The sequence below is a fragment of the Branchiostoma belcheri genome, unplaced genomic scaffold (genome assembly GCF_001625305.1).
Source record: "Branchiostoma belcheri isolate BF01 breed outbred unplaced genomic scaffold, Haploidv18h27 scaffold124, whole genome shotgun sequence".
NCBI classification, from domain to species: domain Eukaryota; kingdom Metazoa; phylum Chordata; class Leptocardii; order Amphioxiformes; family Branchiostomatidae; genus Branchiostoma; species Branchiostoma belcheri.
In genome coordinates, this window is record NW_017802647.1 from 450,030 (window position 1) to 472,684 (window position 22,655).

At 41.9% G+C, this 22,655-nt stretch overlaps 5 protein-coding genes, 1 non-coding gene and 1 pseudogene across 7 annotated transcripts in view; 2 read left to right on the plus strand and 5 right to left on the minus strand.

Moving 5' to 3' along the window:
• LOC109463319 (39S ribosomal protein L12, mitochondrial-like) overlaps window positions 1–759 on the minus strand; it is a 2,658-nt gene extending 1,899 nt beyond the window's left edge. The window contains exon 1 of the mRNA XM_019760080.1: window positions 628–759. Within this exon, the coding sequence (XP_019615639.1) occupies window positions 628–695 (68 nt within the window). The 5' untranslated portion in view covers window positions 696–759. The remainder of the gene's footprint in view (window positions 1–627) is intronic.
• A 244-nt stretch (window positions 760–1,003) lies between these two features.
• Window positions 1,004–3,133, plus strand: LOC109463315 (mitochondrial enolase superfamily member 1-like). Its single transcript, XM_019760075.1, has 3 exons — window positions 1,004–1,733; window positions 1,822–1,965; window positions 2,156–3,133. Exons 1-3 carry the CDS (start codon window positions 1,224–1,226, stop codon window positions 2,834–2,836), a joined length of 1,335 nt encoding a protein of 444 aa, XP_019615634.1. The 5' UTR covers window positions 1,004–1,223; the 3' UTR covers window positions 2,837–3,133.
• Window positions 3,134–3,137: 4 nt separating this feature from the next.
• Window positions 3,138–12,965, minus strand: LOC109463314 (DNA-directed RNA polymerase III subunit RPC5-like). 2 transcript variants are annotated; one of them, XM_019760074.1, is made up of 21 exons: window positions 12,864–12,965; window positions 12,162–12,285; window positions 11,718–11,768; window positions 11,486–11,563; window positions 10,852–10,964; window positions 10,354–10,436; window positions 9,872–9,982; window positions 9,700–9,746; window positions 9,351–9,470; window positions 9,033–9,115; window positions 8,713–8,757; window positions 8,331–8,422; window positions 7,845–7,965; window positions 7,498–7,579; window positions 6,995–7,054; window positions 6,555–6,712; window positions 5,851–5,918; window positions 5,069–5,550; window positions 4,728–4,805; window positions 4,299–4,424; window positions 3,138–4,013 (listed from the first exon to the last, which is right to left on the minus strand). In XM_019760074.1, exons 2-21 carry the CDS (start codon window positions 12,192–12,194, stop codon window positions 3,957–3,959), a joined length of 2,088 nt encoding a protein of 695 aa, XP_019615633.1. In that variant the 5' UTR covers window positions 12,195–12,285; window positions 12,864–12,965; the 3' UTR covers window positions 3,138–3,956. The 2 variants fall into 2 exon arrangements, with proteins under 2 accessions (XP_019615633.1, XP_019615632.1); XM_019760073.1 differs by lacking the exon at window positions 12,864–12,965 and adding an exon at window positions 12,573–12,796 and having other exon boundaries at window positions 3,139–4,013.
• Window positions 12,420–12,501, minus strand: Trnal-aag. The gene has a single exon. It is a non-coding gene; the product is annotated as a tRNA-Leu (tRNA).
• On the plus strand, window positions 12,938–15,257 carry LOC109463317 (peptidyl-tRNA hydrolase ICT1, mitochondrial-like). The gene is made up of 6 exons (XM_019760078.1): window positions 12,938–13,174; window positions 13,438–13,492; window positions 13,659–13,718; window positions 13,864–13,946; window positions 14,492–14,661; window positions 15,028–15,257. The coding sequence occupies exons 1-6, from the start codon at window positions 13,022–13,024 to the stop codon at window positions 15,113–15,115; spliced, it is 609 nt and encodes a 202-aa protein (XP_019615637.1). The 5' UTR covers window positions 12,938–13,021; the 3' UTR covers window positions 15,116–15,257.
• Window positions 15,258–15,358: 101 nt separating this feature from the next.
• On the minus strand, window positions 15,359–17,117 carry LOC109463316 (uncharacterized protein DDB_G0290685-like). Its single transcript, XM_019760077.1, has 3 exons — window positions 16,832–17,117; window positions 16,412–16,596; window positions 15,359–16,109 (listed from the first exon to the last, which is right to left on the minus strand). Exons 1-3 carry the CDS (start codon window positions 16,929–16,931, stop codon window positions 15,693–15,695), a joined length of 702 nt encoding a protein of 233 aa, XP_019615636.1. The 5' UTR covers window positions 16,932–17,117; the 3' UTR covers window positions 15,359–15,692.
• Window positions 17,118–17,823: 706 nt separating this feature from the next.
• On the minus strand, window positions 17,824–22,590 carry LOC109463345 (annotated as a pseudogene).
• Between the last annotated feature and the right edge of the window lie 65 nt (window positions 22,591–22,655).

Below are 22,655 nucleotides of genomic sequence, written 5' to 3' on the forward strand. Positions count from 1 at the left end.
TGCCTTCACAGAGCGGAGGAACGGAGCGGAGATAAAGCGTTCACGGATGGATTCCATGCTAGGGCAGTATATGTACCTTGAAGTTGTTCAGTTATACTTATAGAGCTTTCAACTTGTACCAAAGTTTAAATATGACTAGTTACTTACAGCTCCTGAAAATCATTATGTATGGAAGCAAAGGGCAATTTCAATGAAGGTCTTGGTCCAGACATGGGCTGCTTTCTTAGTCAATGCAGCATAATTTAGTTTGTTGGCATCTGACACTGCTACTACTAAAGTGTTAGTGTTATGGGTTCTATAAATTTGGTAGTGCCCCCCCCCCATTGTAGTACTAGCAAATTGATCACATATACAGAGTAGAATATATATTATAATCTTAGGTCATGAAGTAATTGTAGGATTACAAGCAGATTACAACGTAATAAACATATTGACAATACATATTTAGTTTTGCTGTTGCTGTTTCAACATCGAGATCTGTAAAAATATCTGTGGGAGGGTTAAAAAAAACTTGACGTTTTATCATTTTCGCCGGTTCTGATTTGTTTAAATTATCTAAGATATTCTGCAGTTATATCCAAGAGACAAAAACTCTTCAAAGGCTTGGCAATTTTACGAGTTTCTTACCTCGAGAAGGACCGTCCTAAGTGGACAAGTTGGCAGGAAAAACGTGAATATCGAGCTACCGCGTGCATCTTTGCAGAGGTCTGTCTCTGTGGAGGTCACCCACATGGGCCTTTCGTAACAGCAAAACGCAACTATATTGTTGTCAAGGAATTCATGAAATATCATATTCCTGTCAAAACAGGTATTCCTCAAGTTTTAAAATAAATCGTTGATTTTTAAATTTTTGAATGAAAATATAATTTTCTTTTCTGAAGTTCTTAGATACTTTACTGCTTGTTGCGTTTTTCAGCGGTCAAGAGGAGCGGTAGAAGAGCCGTCCCATAAGCCAATGCGTTGACCTCTAACCTCCAGCTGGACCCGGAAGTGTCGTCTGCAACAAACGTGTGCAGCAAAGGTGGAAAGTCCACCTGGCCTGGACACCTTGTTTGAGAGACGCATCCACAAAGGCCACAACTGATCTTTGGAGCAGAGAGAACTGTTGACGTTTGACAAGCGAACATAGCGGACTTTCGCCTCTGACGATAGTGCAACAACTGCCCCTCCCCCTTTTTTACCGTACCGTGTAGCTGTAGCAAGTTACCTTCTTAACTTTGACCATGGCTACTATAACAGCTCTTAAGGCTTATGATCTCCGTTTCCCGACCTCTCTTGAGGCGCACGGCTCGGACGCCATGCACACGGACCCCGACTACTCGTGCGGGTACGTGGTCATCACCACCGATGCCGGCGACGGTCTGGAGGGCCACGGGCTCACCTTCACGTGTGGGCGGGGCACGGAGGTCGTGCTGGTCGCCATACAGTCTCTCTCCTTCCTTCTCGTCGGGAAGAAGCTAGAGGATATCTACGGCAACTTCTCCGGCTTCTGGCGCGCCCTGACCAGCGAGAGTCAGATGCGATGGATCGGGCCTGAGAAGGGAGTCATCCACCTGGCCACGGCGGCCATCGTGAACGCGCTGTGGGACCTGTGGGCTAAACGGGAGGGCAAGCCTCTGTGGAAGCTGCTGGTCGACATGGAGCCAGAGAAGCTCGTGTCCTGCATCGACTTCCGTTACATCAGTGACGTCCTTACCAAGGAAGAAGCTGTGGAAATGCTGAAGAAAAATCAGGTAAGGTCATGAATACCACCTGCACATTTAAAAATATTGTTTTTAATGTTGTCCTGAGTTAACATTGCGTTTTTCCGTCCATCTGAAGGAAGGTAAAGCGGACAGGGAGAAGGAGATGTTGGAGAAGGGTTACCCGGCTTACATCACGTCAGCCGGCTGGCTGGGGTACAGCGAGGACGAGATCCGCAGGAGGTGTCGGGAAGGACTGGCTCAGGGATGGACCCGCTTTAAGGTATCCGGTAGCCTCATTGTGTTCTAGATAGCTAATATATGTGCAAATCAATCTGGTCTCTTCTGTATTTATGATAAAGCAATACTCAATACCGAATAGTAGTCTGAATTAAGTAGATTCTGGGGAAGCTGTTAGTACCTGTATTTGGTTCTCCATCTCTTCACCTCAGTTTCACTGTTTACTTTTACAGGTCAAAGTTGGTGCTGACCTGGCTGATGACGTGCGTCGCTGTGGGCTGATCCGTGAGGAGATTGGCTGGGACAACACCATGATGGTGGACGCCAACCAACGCTGGGACGTCCAGGAGAGCATCGACCACATGAAACGTCTGGCCGAGTTCAAACCGCTCTGGATCGAGGAGCCCACGTCCCCCGACGACGCCCTGGGCCACGCAACCATCGCCAAGGCGCTCAACCCTCTGGGGATCGGCGTCGCCACGGGCGAGCAGTGTCAGAATCGCGTCATCTTCAAGCAGATGCTGCAGGCGGGCGGGCTGCAGTTCTGTCAGATCGACAGCTGTCGGATGGGCGGCGTGAACGAAGTCGTGTCCGTCATCCTGATGGCGGCGAAGTTCGGCGTCCCCGTCTGTCCCCACGCCGGCGGGGTGGGTCTCTGCCAGATGGTGCAGCACCTCGCCGTCTTCGACTACATCTCGGTCTCCGCCTCCCTGGACAACCGCGTGTGCGAGTTTGCCGACCACCTCCACGAGAACTTCAAGGAGGCCATCGTCATCAAGAATGCCAGCTACGTTCTGCCTAAAGCTGCGGGTTACTCCACTGAGATGAAGCCGGAATCTATCCGTGATTATCAGTACCCCAATGGGGCAGTGTGGCAGCAGTTGTTTAAGGAGGGCAAATTCACGGCTCCTTAGAGGCACTCTCAACATGCCATTTCAATGGATTTGATTGTTTTATACGTTTACATTCCTAAAAAAGGTCAGGAACATTGCAATGATTACTTGGAATGATTTACAGCAATGGCATGACTTCAGTACATTGATGAGAAGAACTGTACGAGTAACAATTTCCAACTTTGTGCCTTAATTGAGCACCTCTGCATACAAGTTATTGTCTTGTCAATTGTCCTTATGATTGCATTGCTACAGTGTATAATGTTTCTCTGAAAAGGATGCAATAAATTTGACTATACATGTACATGTATACTGATACATGATATGTTGGTACATTTGTATAACTTCATACAGTAAGACTATTAAAAATCATAATATGCTGAAGGTAAAAATCAGACTCAAGAAAAAGACATAAAGTAATAAGTCTGGCCAGTCCTTTGTTTAATGGATTTATAAATAATGTTAACCTTTGGTTTGAAAACAGCAAATACACGTCTCACTTAGTGCTGATTCTAAGATACTTCAGTACACTATGGACTAAGCTGGCATCATTCCAAATCAGCAATATGAACAAAAGGAACATGAATACAATACATCAGTTGAAAAGAAAGTAACTGTATTCATAGAGAGCTGATGCCAATAATTTTGTTTGTGAATATTGAGTTTGATAACAAAGCCAGTGTATATCCAACCACAATCTGTGTCTGGAACATTCTTGAAGTGTATTTACAATGGTCTTTAACTTAGGAATCATCCTGATGTTTCAAACTGCACCACAGAAAAAATCAACAGATATTCATGGTACTTTAAGCTTTGCAAAAATTAGTTGTTTTTTTTTAACTGTTCAATGTAAACTTTGTTTAATGTTTAGAAATGGGCTGCACATGATACAATGTATATCTGTGAGTACATTTTTGTGTAGACGATGTCAAATCTTCCTATTGAATATACTTTATCTACAAACCATATCAACACAAAACAACAATCAATACAAGGATTACAGTCCCCCCAACTAATAATACAGATTGGCCAACTTATTATCAATTTTTCCTTCAAAATGCATCTTCTTAGCTTTCTTCATGTACAAAACTTACAAGGTTTTTGCAGAGACTTATCTGCGATCTAACTGTTTTGTTGTGTGCTAGGAGGTAAGGGTTCCTTTTAAATACCACTGGCCACCTTTCACCATGCAGACCTCCTGGAAAAGAGTCAAACACAACGATTAAAATACCGGTATGTACAATGTGAGGCTAGGGAGTTTTAGAGTATACATGTACATTGGTTCAGCTAAGCACATTGTCAGAATGTACTGCGCTTGCGCAAAACCCTGTTTTTTTACAGTTTTAGTTGTTTTTTTGTAAATGTCACATCACAATTTTGCCCGTTGAAGACAATACTAGTATCTTTTCCTAGATAATTTTTAGAAACTACAGATGGGGTGATAACCTTAACCTATAACCTAAGTAATAGAAAACATCCTCACCCTGAGAACTTTTTCCATGTCGTGTTTGTTGGGTTCCTGACCGATAGCTTCTTGTACTTTGGAGGTGATGACGTTACGTCGGAGCTTGAAGGACTCGTTAAACATCTCTAACACGACCTCTCGAATCTGCACACGGAAAAATCAATTATTTTTCATAACAATACATCATCCTCATCATAACTTTTAAAAGGTTCTGTTATCAGTTGACATTCATCGTTCAGAATTCACATCCTACAGATAATAGCAACACATAAAATTACAATATCAAATATGCAGCTATTGGTATCTTTGGACATTGAACTGCAGGACTTCATTGTTATGATCACCAGATATCCTTCTTTGATCCAAAGTACAAAGTGTTCTTTACCAGGCATGGTAGATTTGCTGAATTGTCACAGACACTGATAATATTATAACAAGTAAACAAACCTTATCATACTTGTCTCCCACATGAGCCAGAGCAAAAATCTTCTGTTGATCTGGAGTAGCATCAGAATTTGGTGGCCACTGTTGGAAAAATACAACAACATATTTTCTTCAAACCAGCACTAAATACATCAAATCAAAATAAACTTAATATTTTGTTTCCAATTTAGAAACATAGTTGACATTACTACTACATGGACATTTAGACTGAAAATACAAGAACATACTGATACATTTGTATTATCAACCCTGCTATGTGATGACACGACAACTATTTTGATTTCAGCAGAAATCTGCTTCTTGCGAATATCTTTTAAATACAATGCACAGTGGCCAGGACTCACGGGTAACTGTATCTGCATGGCCCCCGCTTCAAACATGGACTGTTCCAGGAGTTTGTCGGACACGCCCTTTCCCAGGACGTCGCCGGGCGGACACTGTGACAACCGCAGCAGCAACAATCTCTTCATCTCACTCATGCTCAGCACCACATTACCCCTCAGCTTCTCACCACAAAACCTCACCACCTCTGTCCTTAGTTCATCCGACGGTTTACTACCAGAATTGTCAGCAGCAAGAGCAGAAGAAGCTCCCACAGGGAGCGCGAGTTCTCCATTCCCCAAATGGTTGTCCACACCACTGGAAATGTCCATAGGTTCTCCCTGGTCCGCAGATTCAGTCTTGGCAGCGGCAGGATTGGTTAGCGTGGCCGAGTGTTGTGCAGACGTGCTGGTTGGGTCGTTTTGTTGAGACCTGGATCGAGCACGCTGCCGTGCCACCTTCACTCTCTCCTGTCCAGAAACTATGACAGTTTCCTTTTCCTGGCCTAGAAAATAACAGACACAGCCTTAAATCTTTGATAGTAAAGAGTATGGGAATCTGACATTAATAGTTGACATTTCAATTCAAAGAACATTTGGCCCTAAACAATTTTGAACACATTCCAAAGAACACCTTATGTTAACTTTTTTGTAAACCATGTGTACTGCATGATGGTATATTATTCAACATCTAAAGAAACACATATGGTTAAAACAATAATCAACATACCCAAGAATACTATTTTTGCATTCTAAAATAATTGTCACTGTTATACGTATGTAATACATATGTAAGATACCATTACCTGGATGGGAGGACTCCTTGCCTTTCTTTGGGGTGTCACCTTTAGCCAGCTTCAACAACTTGGACAGCCTGTCAAAAAAAGCCCATCATGATCTCAGTTAACCTTGAAACATTTACTGCTTACTGCAAGGCAGCATTAAAATCTAATAAAACATTTATGTCTAGATGTGCCTTGCTTAACTATACTTGCTACACTATTAATCTTTATTGAACAATCCGAAGATGGACAAAAATCTGTTAACCTTCATTTTCATAATGACCAGCATATGCAAAGTGTGTAGAATGTTTGTCTTGCATTCGGTAGGTCGTGAGTTTGATGCCCATTCAAGTCATACCAAAGACTTTAAAACTGATACATACTAATTTCTATTTTTAGCACTTAGAACTTGGGAAAGAGTATGGTAGCTGAACACACACCACTACCACTGGACTAGCCCTGTGCTCTAGTGATTTGATTGCACAACTGTGTGGCTCAAGGGCTATTGAACCAGAGATGAGAGCAGTCATATAAAATAAAGGCTTACTACTACTACTACTACTACTACTACTACTACTACTACAGTAACTACTACTACTACTACATATCCACCATCTGGTGTAGGAAGGACTGTAACTACCCCTGTAACCAACTATCTAACCCATTGTTGTGACAGCTACATGAAAAACTCTAAAGACTATACTTGATCTTGTGCCATCTTGACTCACTGTGAATACTTGGCGTCCCACAGCATCTGTTGTCTCTGCACCACGTCTGGATACCTGTCCACAAAGTCCTGGTCATGTGGCAGGAGGAACTCCCAGCCTTTATTCACACGCACCACTGCCAGCTGCTCAAAAATCTCCTTCACATCTTCATGTGGCAGCTGCAGAGATTTACATCAACACAATAATATTTGTACCTCATCTCTGTATATACCAACCCTGATCCCTTCAGCTGACTTAGTAACTACATGTATGTACAAATAAATTGATCTCAATAGATCTTGATCATACCTTCCCATTCTGTTACATAATTCTACAGTCATAATTTTTCTGATTGTTACATGGCCTAGCCATTACTACTACCCTTCATCAAGATAAGCATACCAGTAAAAGACATGTTATAGAGAGATGAAGATTGTTGGGGTAATTAATTGTACACTAACCTTAATAATGGAAGTGACTTCCTTCCTCACAATGAACCTGAACTGGGTGAATCGCCACATCTAGAAAACACAGTACGGAAAAAAGGTTGTCACCCACACCACACTCCATGCCACTTATATTTTGAGATGGCTGTCAGAACGTTCTGTCACACTGAGATGTAAGCTAAGTATGTCATCATGTAAGCTATGTTGCCAGCCTGTATTGAAGCTCACTCCTTTACAATCTTTATTCTATGACATTTCAAAGTAAGCTAAACATTAGCAAATAGATGATTGGTGTATGTACCAATGTGAACACTTTCCCCCACTATTTCCATGCTGATCATCAGAAGAAGACCAGAGTGACTGGCCGAAAGCTCTAGGTGAGAGAATTTTTTTGTGTTGGATCGAAAGTTTGAACTCTAAACATGTAACTACCAACACAGATGAACTTTCATGATAGTATAAGAAAAAATTAGATTGGTATACTAGTAGTCTTAATGCTGAAAAATCTAACCACTGACCACATAGTCCCTTCCTCTGCACACCAGTTCAGCAGGGGTGCCACTGTGGGGGCTGCACGTGTCTTTTGGGTACAAGATGTCACTGATGTGGAGAAAGAAGGCAGTCAATTTTATACTACTGGAAATGGGCTATGGAACTTATGAAACAGCTAGGTGATGTAGTCATAGTCTACATGTAGTCATAGTGTCATGAATTTACAGCAAAAACTGTGAAAATAAAACCACTGCAAAAGTTTAAAGATTCACAATACTTTCAATACAGGCATACCTGAGATACTTAAACAATTTGTGAATAACTTTTTATCACATTGGATATGGCAATGGGAAGAGTAAGAAGTGACCCTCACCTCTTGACCACCCAGTTGCCCTGCACCAGCATGGCCACCTGCTGGACGGTCCGCAGGACAGCCGTGGGGTCCACTCCGCTGGTCAGCAGGGCCAGCAGCTGGGAGAAACTCATCATCTTGGCTGGAAGGAAGAGGGACACAAGTTTTCTTACTCTTCACTGCCTCATACACCTGGGGATATCATGGATCAGTATCCATCTAGTAACCCTGCTTCTGAATCACAAGGTTATGGGTTCGAATCCTGGCCAAGCTATTCCAGTTCTGAACTCAGGTTCCTGCCTTTAATTTATGGATAAGTTATAAGCCCCGTTTTCAAGGAGACAGACATCTTGAACATGTGAAAGAATTCAGCACATTTCTTAAAAGCACAGTGTGCATAATGGCACTAACATCTCCAGTTTTTAACCCAAAATGCCTTTGCATATACAGGTGTACTTGGAAAAGGTTCCCATGTGTACATGTGCATTTGACCTTATTAAGACTTACCATTGGTCATGAGAGCCTTGACCTGGTCCCCTAGACTCAGGTTCTTGAGCTGAGACAGAGACAGGACATTACTGGGCATGGCTGGCTTCTCACTGAGGAACAAAACAAAAGGTATATAATTTAGGAACAGTAAATTCCATCTTTTTTTTCTCCTTTCGACCTCTGTCTCCCTTCAAGTACCAAAAATCAGTATTCATATCATATCAATATTATAGTCATGCACGGATGGCATCTATATAATCAAGGCATTGTGGCCCTTTGTTAGTTTATAGAATCATCAGGTGTCAAGACACTAGCCATAACAAGCCATCAACTGACAGGATACAGTAATACAACTATAGTTGTAATAATACAGGAACATGAAAAATCAGCTAAAGCCTACCTGTTATCTTCAGAAGCCTCAGGAAGAAGCATGGATAAGTACTCCCTACAAAACACAGAAATAACTGTTACAATAAATGGTCATCACATCAATATATATGTCTATATATACTAGTAATTGTTAGTCCCGACTGTCCCATATACATATAATGTAGAATGATTGTAGATTCAGTTGTCAGATATATAATAAGAATCATAATCACAAATATCAACTTGCAAACTGTTAGGAAACATTGGTTCAAGATATTTTCCACTGGTAGCTTTATTTAGATTGAGAATCAAAAGAAAACCAAGAGTTCTTCACTCCACAAAGACACTTACTTGGGCGGTCTGGTTAAGTGGGATGCATCAAAGTCTGTAGCCCTACAGTACAGTAACTGTCTCTCCTTCTCAGCATATGGACCCTGTGGATTACATGGGCATGAGTCTATAGGATCCAGCATAACTAATATGGACAACTGAGCTTGTACATATAATGTTTAGAAAGGTTTATATAGATAAAAAAACAATAAAAACTGCTTTGTTAATTGCTGACCTAATGTCTAAGAAAAATTCAGGAAGCATAGAAATATCAGTGTTGCTATAATATTATATTTTCCAACTTATAACAATACAGATGGGGTGAGAGACAGTACTGACCTTGGCACCATGTACAGTACAGCCGACCCACTGTTCATCAGCCAGCTGCTGCTCAAGATACTGGTAGGACGCCATTCTACGGGCCTTTGTCTCATCTGTCTCCGGACGGGCAAAACGCACCTGAAGAAACAAAAAACAAAAACATAGGATGCCTACAGATGTCATCTAACATTAACTTTGCTTAGATCTCAGAAGAGCTAAGTTTACTAGGTTCAGCAATTCATACATATGGAAATACTAGTAAAACAAAACTTGTCATACTCTAATGTTGTTACAAAAAGGATCCTGAAAGGCTCAGTTAAGTATAGATTATTACAGTTAAGAGATTTAATTTGGATGCTGAATTTACCGTGACAGCTCTGGGATTGTCCTCTTCCTCATCTTGGGAAGACTCACCTAAGAGAAAAAGGAAGACAAAACACTATTTAGAATATCTGGAGGACATGCTGCCAATGCGCATGGTGAATGGAAATGTGTATGGTACTGAAATACATGATTAAAAGCATGTATGTAGTTAGTACCAGCATCAGCAGCAGCAGCAGCCTCCTTCATCCGCATGTCTGCCTTGTCCAGGTAGGTGTAGGATGGCTTCATCTGGACTGTTCCATGGACAGGTGTCAAGTGTAACTCACCTGTAGAGCAAAGGGAAGACATCAAAAAAACTGTGACTGTGAGTTACACAGTGTGCAAGACCTGTACCAAAGCAAGAAGAACTAGTAGTAGAAGGTGCCAAATAGCATTACCATTGAGGCATTGACACTTCTCAATTACAGTAACTTTCTCCCTGCTGCCTAAGTCTCATATCCTATAGAGAAGTAGAACCCAAATAGCTACTTCAGTGTGCTAAAGGTTAAAGAACTAAAAAGATGGACAAAAAACAACCCAAACATCTGTTCTGTTGGGCTGAGTCAAGTGACCAACTTAACACTGTAATTGGTTGAGCAGATTATTACATGGCTACTGTAGGTCCTGGCTGTGCAAACCAGTAAAAACTGTCACTCACCATCTCTGACCATGCCCACAGCGTAATAGGAGGCAGGATTGGGGACTGTGGTTGAAGTGAGGACCTGTTTATCCATCACACCACTGGAACACAACAAAGCAACCCTGTCAGTTTGGACTTCTATTGAATTCTCACACACAGATACACAAATCAAGCCACAAAAATTTAACTTACGGTACCACATGGACGCCTTTGTCTGTAGACACCATGTCTGAAATAAAACTAGCAGCATAGCAAGATAGTGCACTAGTATATGAAAACTCTTTATGGAAGTTTTTTGTTGAGTGGCACTGGTGTCAGTTTGTACGTTCGGTTGGTCAGGCACTGCAGTTGGACAGATGAGGTGATTGTAATACAGCACAGTGTCAGCAACTATGGTTGCATAGAGGGTGAGGGTTGTTACATCATACCTTCCTCTCACTGTTCCAATACTTTTAGAAAAAAAATTCACGGGAGTCTGAAATCTCTGGTTTCTTGTCGGGAGCTTCATGATCATACCTTCCAAAATGTGAGGCCTCCTGTCCCTTGCCATCCACATTCAGTGCTATCTGTTCCCCTTTACTCCAGGCATACTGACGACTCTGAGTATCAATCCCAACTTCCAACTCAACCTGGAGGGCACAAGAGAAACACATTCAAACAACCTCAAATTGAACTAGTGCTGTGTACCTAAACCCACATTTAGGTTCAGGTCTGGATTCAAGTCCAGAGGTTTAGGTTCAGTTCCGGACTCGTAAATCCAGACCTAAACCAATGGCATATACAAAATTGCATGTTGGCAACCTTGCAATATTGTTTGGGCAAAACTTTGGCCACATAACATTGAGGACGACACCTGACGATGCCCAATGGGAATGTTTTCTTAATTTTGCAGCACAAATTTTGCAGTCTATGGAATGTTTTAGGTGGTTTGAAAAGGAAAGGGTATGTGACATGTTTTTTTGTTGTTGTTGTAATAAGTCCGGAATCGGTTCTTGACATTTAGTTTTTTTTGGACTCAACCTAAACATTTTTACAAGTCTGTAACGGATCCAGCGAACCGGTACACAGCACTGACCTCAACCAACAGTAGAAAATGAAGTCACCTGTCAATTTAACTGAAATCAATCTTGCTGAAAATGAGTAGACGAACCTTCTGGTGTCGAGGCTTGAAGCGCGCTGCCTGGACCTTGGAAGGGTCATGGATGATCCCTGCTGGCCGTAGGGGGTACTGCAGTAAGAGATGGAGCAAAATTGTGGTCCAATGGTCTCATTTACTCGCTACAGCAGAGAAAGTACAATGAAACAGTTGCTACTGAAAAGACATACAGAGTGAGACCCTACAAAACTATAAAAAGACAGTTGAATTTTAAAAAATTTCTTACCTGAAAAAGGTACAAGTTCTCTGCAAGCCCTTTTGCAAGGAAGACATCAACCTTTAAGAACAAAACAAGGCTTATCAGTCAACTGTAACGTTATACAGAAACCTACAAATTATGATGATCAGCTAAGAGGGGAAGTCAACAGGAGCGGCCTCAACTGGACTGACATCCTACCTGGTCGTAGATGCTATGCTATGCTATGGTATGCTACAGAATCTGGCACAGTTGTAACAGTCCCCAACTGTTACACAGTTGCAACATGCGACATGCTGGTTACCATGTGCAACAACTAACGTTACCACTACGCCAGGCATGAAGGCCAACGATATATTGTGTTTTTACGCTAATATTATAACGTTATACAATTTCAAGATATCATACTGGGATTTTGTGATGGTTACTGTTTATATGAAGTACTTAAAAATGTTGAATTTGTAGCGCACGTACCTCATCAACTACCGGGTCGTCGTCTTCCGCCATGCTACAGTGTCAAAGTTCAGGGTGCAGTCCCGACGAAATGAGATAGGTGACGCTGTTCGTCTTGATCTTGAAGTGTGGACTGGGGACTGTCCTGAATGCATAAAATTATGGGAAAAAGAAAGTAGAAAGGCCTTAAAGGCGATGTTGAAGCTGCGGTGAGTAAATCACAAATGGATAAAATGATAGTGAATATTGTAAAAACAGCCAGAAGGAGCAAAAAGATCTTGGCAGCGGTGGGATTCGAACCCACGCCATCGAAATGACTGGTGCCTTAAACCAGCGCCTTAGACCGCTCGGCCACGCTACCATTTCATGCCACGAGAGGCGTCCAGCTAAACCTTGAAACATTCTCCGGCAAATAACACACAATCCGCTCACCTGTGGCCCGTAAATCAGATTTAACCGATTCCTGCAGGTTCCTGGACACAAACCGATGGAGCCGACACCCCATCAAACTACAAATTCTTCGGATTACAGCGATAATTTGCAAATCATCTGTGGCTGATGTGCACGCTCGTATCAAAGATGGCGGCACCCTGCTGCAAGTGTGGCCAAGACCCCATATCTCCATTTTATCCGATTTCAATTTTGAAATCAGACTACCTCAAATATATCTCAATAAGATAGATTTCTTTTTCACTGAAGAAAATATTTCTTAACCATACTTACGTGCATGATAATCATATAAGAGGGATTTCTGAATGGATTCACGACCACACGTAGGCTACAAATTTGAGGGGTTATGTGGTCTTTCTCAATATGAAAGGTCGGAGGTCGGTGAAAGTGCCCTTGCCGTCTAGGTTTGTGTCTACTCATCCCCCCCAAAAATGCTCCGTAGAACTTGTTGTGCGCTGTTCAGACTACGTAATGGTTCTTGTCGGGTTCCTCATATATCTAGGAGTTCCACGTACAAGAGTGTCTACAGTTTGGACAGACTATATCCTGACAGCGACCCCTCAACTTTCATGAAAGTTCCCGAGGTGAGCCCCTTCTCTTCTCACGCATAGATTTACGAGTAAATATGACAAATTTGTTTCATATATTACAGAAGATCAAGAAAAATTAAGCCTAAATAGACAGGACAATAACAACAAATTATGTTACTTAGGTGTTTTTCTTCATTTTCATTAGCTATCATTATTCGTGGTATTACGTTATTACATGTAGTGGACCAGGATATGCGGGGAAACCTTATATAAGTTATAGTGTACTTGAACTATATTTCTATATTTCCATCCTATAGGGTGCTTACAGTACACGCAGTAACCCTGACAAGTTTGATGGACACATCCCTGTAGGTGAGAAGTCTTCTATTAATTTTTCAGATTCAATATTTCTGTTGGTATAAAAAATACAAAAATATGTGAGTTAACGTCACAAACGTTTTGGTTACAAACTTTTGTTTGATATAATGTTGTTGTATTAGCAACTGTGTAACAGTATGTTCTGTTTTATTTTTTTCAGACAAATTAAAAATTTCATACAGCAGAAGTAGTGGAGCTGGAGGACAACATGTGAACAAAGGTACAGTTTCTTTATTGGAAATTGGTCTTTATAAATATTTTTCATAATCATACACTTAAATTCACTTCTGAAAATATTCCTTAGGTTTACAACTGTCTATCTTTTGTGGCATGTTGACTATAGCCAATTGTTGTCTTTGTTTCAGTGAACACGAAGGTGGACGTGAGATTCCATGTGGAGAGTGCTGATTGGCTTCCTGAAGATGTCAGACAGAAACTTACAGCAGTGGTACGGTACTCCTATCTCTACACTCAGTCAAGAACAAAACATCAAATCAAACTACCAACACAGATGAACTTTCATGATGGTATAAGAAATCAAAGATTTCACACCTATGCATGTGACATACTAGTATTTAGACTTCTGTCTGTTTTTATGCTTCTTCCACGTAACTTCCTCTTAGCCTGTAGCTAGTGTAGGAGACAATTCTGTCTTCCAATTTGACCTTGATTTCTCCCAGTCTGTGGGAAGACCTTTAACCTCCAATTCTACCTCCTGTCAGGCTATTTCTCCCCTCACTTCCAATGACCCTGTCTTCAAACAACTTCAAACAACCACAAACAAATACTGAAAACAAAACCTCCAGACATTGACGTATAAATATTATCTTCTTGTCTTGAGCAATGCATTACCAAAAAATACTATGCAGGCCATGTAGTCTCTGTATAGAATACAGAAGTCAATATCCTTAAAACTAAATGACTTGCAGTGGTGGTGTTGTGACATTGTGGTGTTATCAGTAATAGATGGGTCATAGATGTTTCTTGTTGCAGCAAAAGAGTCGCATCAACAAAGAAGGGGAGCTGATCATCAAGTCTGAGGTGAGCCGATTCCAGATGCGCAACTTGGCCGACGCCCTGAAGAAACTGAGGGAGATGATCGAGGAAGTAAACAAGAAACCTCAAGAACCCAGTAAAGAGGACAGGAATCTGTGGAGACTCAGGTAGATTTCCATCTCTAGTTAGCTGTTATTTTCTTAAGATGAGGCCTTTTTTTAAAGAAAAACAAAAGCTTCTATTTGTTTTGTATTTCTTGTGTTTCTTGTGTCTCTCAGCAGTTTGAGAAAATGTCATTCCTAACAAACTCCTAACTGTTATTATTGTTTTAATTATCTTGATTTACCAGTACCAAGGACATTATACACAGATAATGTCCTTGCTAGTACACAAAATGTATCTCAAATTTTGAATTAATAAGTACTTAAATAAAACTGTCAGCAAAATTGGTACCTGTCTCAATGAATGTGTTATCAAGATGTATATCAGAAATATGCGTATGATTAATTTCTTTTTATGTCCTGTTGTTTCAGCATAGAGAATGCAAACCGGGAGAGACTGAGGCAGAAGAAAATCCGACAACAGACAAAACGTGACCGTGCCGTCCCTTTAGACTTGTAGATACATTTGTACTTGAATGTGCATCTAGTCAACTTCTCTGTTTCCCCAACATAGATATAAGTGCACGTTTTACTTTACTATGCCAATGTAAGTGTGGAGTAAAATTAGCCTAGAGGAAATAAATGGATTGCTATGTGGAAAATGTCATACACTGTACATGTATTTGTCGTGCAGCAGGCTCCCTGCAGTCACTAATAATGCCCATTCTTTCATTCATGACAAGCACTACAAACAAGTCTTTCTTGATAAAAACAGATGTCTTTAATATGTTCATCACATTCTCACAGATAAAAGTCACACTTTGTCCTGAGAGTTCGTTGGCACAATGATCAAACAATACTTGATCAATACACAAAGTTATTATATATTATCAAAATAACGTACATGTATTTTGCAACACTGACAACATAACTAGGAAATATAAACAAAATTACAAAACGTATCCATGTCTCGACCAGCGAGAAACATATCTATAAAGAACTTTGTTACAAAAGCGACTCACTGCCAACACTGAACATAACTGAGCAGCTGACAACATACGAAGGTCTTAACCAACTCGTGTGTGTCATTCGCATATTTACCCAAAGATGTCGCCAAAGAGAGTCTCCAATATTTCCTCGGAAGATTCTTCCGAAGACTCTTCTGAAGATTCTTCAGATTCCTCAGAAGATTCCTCTGAAGATTCTTCAGATTCCTCAGAAGATTCCTCGGAAGATTCCTCAGAAGATTCCTCAGAAGATTCTTCGGAAGATTCTTCAGATTCCTCAGAAGATTCTTCGGAACTGTCTGCGTCGTCCCCATCAGTGTTCTCATCTTCGTCAGAGGCGCCTGTCTCCTCGTCTCCCCCCGCCTCGGTCTGAACTCCGTCCTCGTTCCCATCCCCCGTCTCGGTCTGCTGTCCGTTCTCGTCCCCATCCCCGTTACCCTGGTTACCGCCGTCTTCCTCAGAACTGTCGTCTGTCTGCTCTTGCTCTGTAGAGCTGACGTCTTTGGTCTAGAGGGGAACGACAAAACAAACGTATAAGAATGTTGATTTACTAATATACTTGTACGTAGGTTAATTCATTTGTATCCACTTGTTCTTATGGATAGTTGTACTTGTAGTAGATAGACCTTACGAAAGTCGCTGTATTTTTGTTGTGTCAAGAAGGATAGTATAGTGAGCCAAAGGAAAGAAAATGGTATTTAATTCTTCAGACAAAACGATATCGCTATACAAAAAAGAATATTTCCGACGTTTCTAAGTAGTCAGTTGACGTAGATTTGCGCGGGAAATTCGCCGGGACAAGTACTTACCCCGCAAGGTGCAGGTACGTTCCACGGCCAGTCGCACTGTTGTTGCTCCTCGTCGAAGACGATGTCTCCGGGCGCACAGTTGCGGTGGAACGGTTCAGAGTGACCCTCCACACACTCGAAGTAGCGCTGGCAGTCCTGAAGGTCCTGGTACAGACGACCGAACTCTTTTCCCTCACATGAAAAATCTGGATGAAACGTGCACAAAAAACGCAACGTTATTCAAATCTTACAACTTTTGAATAAACCTACTGGTCTCATAAAAGATGCAAGCCAAGGTAGTCAGACTAAAGAAAATAATGTTAAGTACATGGCATTTTTCCAACTCAACATATTGTAGCAGAAAAACCCTGGCAACGGTCTGAGATCATCAGACGTACTGTGAAATGTACGAACTATTAAAGAATGTTAGACAATGCTTACAGTCCGATCTAGCGCTGCGCCGGTGCTGCCTAGCGGGCATGGAGAGAACTGCAGCTGGCAGGACGGCAAGAAAGACCAAGAGAAGACGGCTTATCATCATTGTTGAAGTCTTGAGAGTTGGGCTGGCTTGACTCTAAGAATCCTTCGATGTCTTGATGGGATCCTGGCAAAGGTTGTCTGTGGACGGAGACTGCGAGTCTGCTTTTATACCTTAGCAGGCAGGTGTTTACGACCTGAGGGTGTAAATGATGTTTGTGCTCAAACGCGTCACGGGGAGAAAAGTACACACAACACAGCGTCATGGCGCGTCACAGTGACGTAACCACCAGTTGTCCTTATCAGGGGAAAAATCAGCACTTTGCATTGATATCAAATTTTGTGGCAAAGTTACAAACTTCCACAATGGCCACATGCTTATATGAGCTACTATAGACCATGCCATATATTTTCACCCAGTGCACCAAAGTTCTTTGGCTAATTTTATAAGTTGCTCGGCACACTAGCTGTCAACTTTGATGACCTTTCACTGACGTATCTGTTACATGCGTGTTTGCCTACCTGTTTCAACCACGTGAGCGAATTGTCAACAAATTAACACACAAAGAAAGCAACATTAACCAACCACTGTCGTCCTCTGAAGCATTGTTACATACCCCCAGCTCGATCTTTTGACCTTTGTTTTACAACACATATAGACTCGCTGGTTGACATCAGCTACCCTTATTTGGCGTCAATTTGACGTCTGACGCACCTTTTCCCTATTTTATCTTCATAGATCACTTCGCTCTGATAAGATAGACCGTACCGTACAGCACTGAAGGCTGGAAAGGATGTTTTGATACATCCTGTGACGGAAAGGCTCGTAGCTAACGTCACTTAAACACGTATGTCTAGATCAATATTGTTGACAGTGCCACATGTAAGCAGTTTTAACTCTTTATGCTGTTTATCAGTAAAGAGCAGGTATGCAGAAAAAACTGATTTTTTCCACCTTTATTGTTTAATAATGTATCCTGTGTATTCACCCAAAAAAGTTCAAAAGTGCGTCGACAGGTTCATCGATCTTGGTGCATTACAAACGCTGGCACAAAAAGGTTACAACTATATCGACTTACATTCCCTTTTACAAGTTTGTAACATTTCCAATGTAATGTCGTTACATCCTGCTAAAGGTCATAGGAATGGCCTGTCCCAGTGAACGATTCCTTCGGTAGGTACATGTAAACGGGACACTTTGTGAGGGCTCAGTAAGTACATAACCATGCAAAATTGTAACTATCATTGCGCAGAGTGTGTATTGCTTTGATAGTATATCTTTGTAGTAACTTATTACGGTCCTTGCACAATACACATACATGTACAATCTGTACCATACAACCATCGATTCCACAAATACATGTAGATCCATATATCGTGTCTTTTCACATTACACAAGTTGTCATGCATTCACATTGGCAGCTGATAAGTGTTGGTTGCACAAATAAACAAGCCTCTCTCCCTTTCATGTACAAAATTAAATCAAAGTGAGTACAAATGAAACCACGGAACATAAAACTAATGATAGAAATAAAACATAAACAGTATATACACACACAATAGTCTCACCTAGAAACTCGATTACTGACCAAACAATACATGATAAAAACGAGGTACACGTGAAAGAGAACACACCAGGGCATTGACAGAAAAAAGTCCACTCACAGCAACAAATAAATATAGGAATCAAAATAGATATTTCTCCCCTTTTGCCCATGCCCACATTGCAATTAGAAAAATACGTATACCCCAAGAAAACATTATACACTTGTATACAATTGTGAATGCATTGTAGTTACATTTGTTCAGCTGCCTACTAGCGATTGCATCAACACACAAGTACATAGCTAATAGAAATGATACCTAGAAGCACTGAAGACGAGGGTATGGCTAAAAGCCGGTTTAAACGTTAACATTGATGACTCTTCAATAATGTCACCAGCTTTATCAACAAACAGCTTTAACCTAGACATACGACTTCACCCCCTCAGTGTATGGAGAGTGGCACTTTTAAGAATCCCAATAATTGATATGTGCACCTCTGATATACTACTGAATGACATGGGTGTATCCACCCAACCATCACTAGGTTCTGCCACTAGCACTAAGCACTGTCACGCCCTGATAAATATATACTTACTCGTACACGCGCTGGCAACCATCCCAACCACCGATATGTGTCCTGTCAACCCAATGTTTTAATGGGATCAAACCAAAGCTAGCTTGCTTTCCTCCCACAGGTTTTCAAACACTTCAGAGATTTCTGTGACCGAGAATTGGAAGCTGGTTGCATCAGACGAAACCTGCATCACTAGTGACCCCATTCGTTCATCGAGCACGGCAAAGTTAGGATGTCTGAAGCCATAAAGTTTCTGTGCGACTTTGAAGGCTTTGTACGCCGCGTCCCTCCCATCCCCAGTCATGCATGCTGCCTCGCCCAACAACATGAACAAGTTTGCGATTTTCTTGTGTTTCCTACCATACTTTGGAAACAGTATAGCAAACGCAGCATGCAGAAGCTCTGCCGTTTCTTTTGTTTCTCGCAGAGATAGGTGCATCTGTGCCAAAGACTTGTAACACAGGCCCAAGTGAGGATGCTCCTCGCTAAAATTTTTACGTAGCAGTGGTTTCATTTTCTCACATTCTCTGATAGCCTTTCTAACCTGTTCCGCCTCTATTGCGCAAGCAGCCACCAATCTTTGTTCGTTTATGACGTTAACAGGGTAGCGGTAACTTATGGGAGATGTCATGCTACGTGCTGTCTGATAACAGTGTAGTGCAGCTTCGCTCTGACCTGTCTCCTCATAGTACCTGCCCAAAAAAGAATAGTACCTCGTCTTTCTGTACTTTGTCATGCGATCGAAAGCTGGCGCTTTTTTGCAAAGCTCAAGTAACTGCCGTGCTTCGTCGAACTTGCCCTGGTCCAGACACGCCCTGGACTCACTCAGCGATACCCCCAAGTACGAGACGCAATCTTTATCACTTACTTGCCTCTGCTTGTTTACGTGGCTCAAGATTTTCTTCGCCAATGAGAACGCCGCACGGGCATTTTGGAGGTTACCCTTCTTTCTCTCAAAGTCGCCGATAGCCCTGTACACCTTAGCCAAGGCGACATCGTCAGGCGTCAGTACAGAGACGTCTAGCTCGTACTTTGTACAAGTCTGAGTCAAACGGAACGCCACTGACACCTGGCCCATGCGGCAGAAACAATAAGCGATGTGAAGCGCAAGATCAACGTCAAGCAGCTCCTCCCTGTCAAGAGACTTGAGATAGTCATAGAATGTCTTGACATGTGGAAGGAGCTCTTTTCCCTTCTGCCAACTATCGTCATCAATGGTATCGTACACATTACCGACACATTGGGCCATGTGCATGAGTGACGTCTGCTTGACTCTGGGTGAAAGATGTTCCCAAATATCCCTTACCTTTGCGGTCAAGTACACCCGATGTTTCTCAACCTTGACAAGGGGTTCTACAACCTCTAGCAGTGTGTTATACATCTCACTGATCGATCCCTTACCATCCCTTGCCCATCTCCTAGCCTGAAGTTAGCAGCTGCTCGATAAAACTACGAGGAAGCTCTACTTCGAGGGGAACAGCAGGCCAGGACTTGGACGACCTTACAGAGGGAGGGCCGGACCTGGAGCTGTGCCTGCAGATGGCGGAGAGCTGGCGGCAGGGAAAGGCGTTTTGTTGCTTTGAAGTCATCACTTCTGGAGCTGAAGAGTCCTGCTTCTGGAGGCGCTGCAAGAATGGAATATGAACTCATGCGACAGAGGCTTAACCATGTACAAAAATGTGCATGTAACATCAATGAAACTTTTTAATTGCGATTTTGCTTTTTTTGTGTCTTTTATACACATTCATAAAATGTACAGGTTGGTTGTACATGACGTAATACATATGTAGTTAGGGAGAACGGAGCAAGTGTCTGCCGGTTTATGAACCTTCCTACAATTGTAAAGCAACTTACCTTCATCGGGTCCATCACCGCTGAGGGGCTTATAAATGCACATGGAGTTCTTACGTCCAATCTGGACATTGCTGCTGTTTAAGATGGTGATGTACGTAGTCTTATGGACCACGGTTGTCCCGCCCGACGCACCCTCATCAGATTCTGGTAAAAAAAGAAGCACATTTCCTGAACATATCATTAGTTATGGGTGACATTTCCTGGCAGGTTTGTTTTTTTTATTCCACCTAATAACATCCAATACAACCAACTGTAAGATTTGCATGTTGTATATGATCCGCAAGGTGGCACTGCAAACAGTCACAGGTCAGAGTTCACAGAGGCGCTCGATAATAAATAAACATCCAGTATTTCCGAAACAAAACATCTCCGTGCCATAATGTCTTAATTAATTGTTAGGAAGGAGATAACCCATCCATGTCAACCCTTAGAAGTAGAACGTTAACGTGATCACACACCTAGGGAAGACTCGTCTTCTGTGCTTGAACCGCCACCCTTGGTGAAAGATGTGCAAAAAATCATGACGTGAATAAAATGAAGTAGCTCAAGCACACAACACAGTCTAATTGATAAGAACTGCAGGTTAGTTTATACAAATCATGTAATATTAGTACTATTTAGTGCATAAACAATGAAACATTCGGGGTCACTACGTGTTTAATTATTTCCGTTGTGTACTGACTGTTGTGGAATAAATAAATAACTCAGGCATCGCTTTTGAAATACAATTGCAAGGTTCAACACTGAAAAAAATTATCCCGAAACATACTTATTCATAAATAGAATTTTGAACTTAAGTGTACCGAAGCTAGCTTTTAACTTAAACAAAGCTATATCAACAAATTTTGTTGTACGTCAAGCTATGGTTCTCAATTTACCTTCGGCTGTCCCCTAAGCTTCTGACGCGTGGTTCCGGTGTGATGACTTTTCTTCCGGCGTTTTTGGTGCGGACTATTTGCTGAACTTGCTGTTGTGTCCTCTTCTGACCTGAGTCTTTTGAAAAGAAGATATATAAAGTCTAGATCTGCCCGAATGGCGTACAAAATACACAGGTTGTGTCAACTATATTCAACCTAGGTTGACTACATGCATGCATGTACAACTACTAGTGATATAGATACAGAGCAAAATTGAAGTGGGAGACATTACGACTTACCTTTGAAGAAATTTTAAGATTACTTACCTCCTGAAGGGGGAACCCTTGTTTTTCCTCCGGCACCCTTGTTGTCCTATGCATGAGATGTCGCCCGACCCGCCATTGTTTCTAGACCCTTCTTCGGCCCACGTCTCGCCCCCAGTCCCAGGCCCTTTTTTCCTCCCGCCCTGACGCGAAGTTTTGGACATCAGCACCCCGGCTGCTTTCCGAAGCTAGTACACTCACCGTTCTAGTACCGTGACTGTTGAAACAACGCTACAGACACCAGAACTGTGCTGATACTAAACACAACCCACTTAGTTTAGGTCTAGAAAAACTAAGACTACGTACTTCCTGATGACCTGGGCAATCCCCCAACTCAAGTCATATGAAACCATTCAATGCGGTGCTAATTCTGAAACGATTCATGTTCAAATCCAGTCATTATCTGACTGTGACAAGTGTCTAAGTTGCTATGCATCGGTATTATAAACTATCATCCTTTAAAATGTAAAGATATGCTACAAATTTGCTGAGAATGTAGCAACAGGCATGACCCCGACACACGACGCCACCTATTATATACACAGTCACGCGCTTTCTGAGTCAGAAGCTAGGAATGTATGACTGAGGGGAATCCCCGATAGGTAAAAGATGGGCGATGTCGGTGTCCACGGTGT

Coding starts and splice junctions, on each gene's coding strand:
- LOC109463315 (XM_019760075.1), top strand. CDS start 1,224: ATGGCTACTATAACAGCTCTTAAGGCTTATGATCTCCGTTTCCCGACC. Junction 1,734..1,821: donor AAATGCTGAAGAAAAATCAG/GTAAGGTCATGA, acceptor GTCCATCTGAAG/GAAGGTAAAGCGGACAGGGA. Junction 1,966..2,155: donor AGGGATGGACCCGCTTTAAG/GTATCCGGTAGC, acceptor TTACTTTTACAG/GTCAAAGTTGGTGCTGACCT.
- LOC109463314 (XM_019760074.1), bottom strand. CDS start 12,194: ATGGCGGAAGACGACGACCCGGTAGTTGATGAG. Junction 8,423..8,712: donor GAGGCTTCTGAAGATAACAG/GTAGGCTTTAGC, acceptor TTTGTTCCTCAG/TGAGAAGCCAGCCATGCCCA. Junction 4,806..5,068: donor CCATGCAGATACAGTTACCC/GTGAGTCCTGGC, acceptor TTTTTCCAACAG/TGGCCACCAAATTCTGATGC.
- LOC109463317 (XM_019760078.1), top strand. CDS start 13,022: ATGCTCCGTAGAACTTGTTGTGCGCTGTTCAGACTACGTAATGGTTCT. Junction 13,175..13,437: donor CTTTCATGAAAGTTCCCGAG/GTGAGCCCCTTC, acceptor TCCATCCTATAG/GGTGCTTACAGTACACGCAG. Junction 13,947..14,491: donor GACAGAAACTTACAGCAGTG/GTACGGTACTCC, acceptor TTCTTGTTGCAG/CAAAAGAGTCGCATCAACAA.
- LOC109463316 (XM_019760077.1), bottom strand. CDS start 16,931: ATGATGATAAGCCGTCTTCTCTTGGTCTTTCTTGCCGTCCTGCCAGCT. Junction 16,597..16,831: donor GCGCAGCGCTAGATCGGACT/GTAAGCATTGTC, acceptor CGTTTCATCCAG/ATTTTTCATGTGAGGGAAAA. Junction 16,110..16,411: donor ACGTACCTGCACCTTGCGGG/GTAAGTACTTGT, acceptor GTTCCCCTCTAG/ACCAAAGACGTCAGCTCTAC.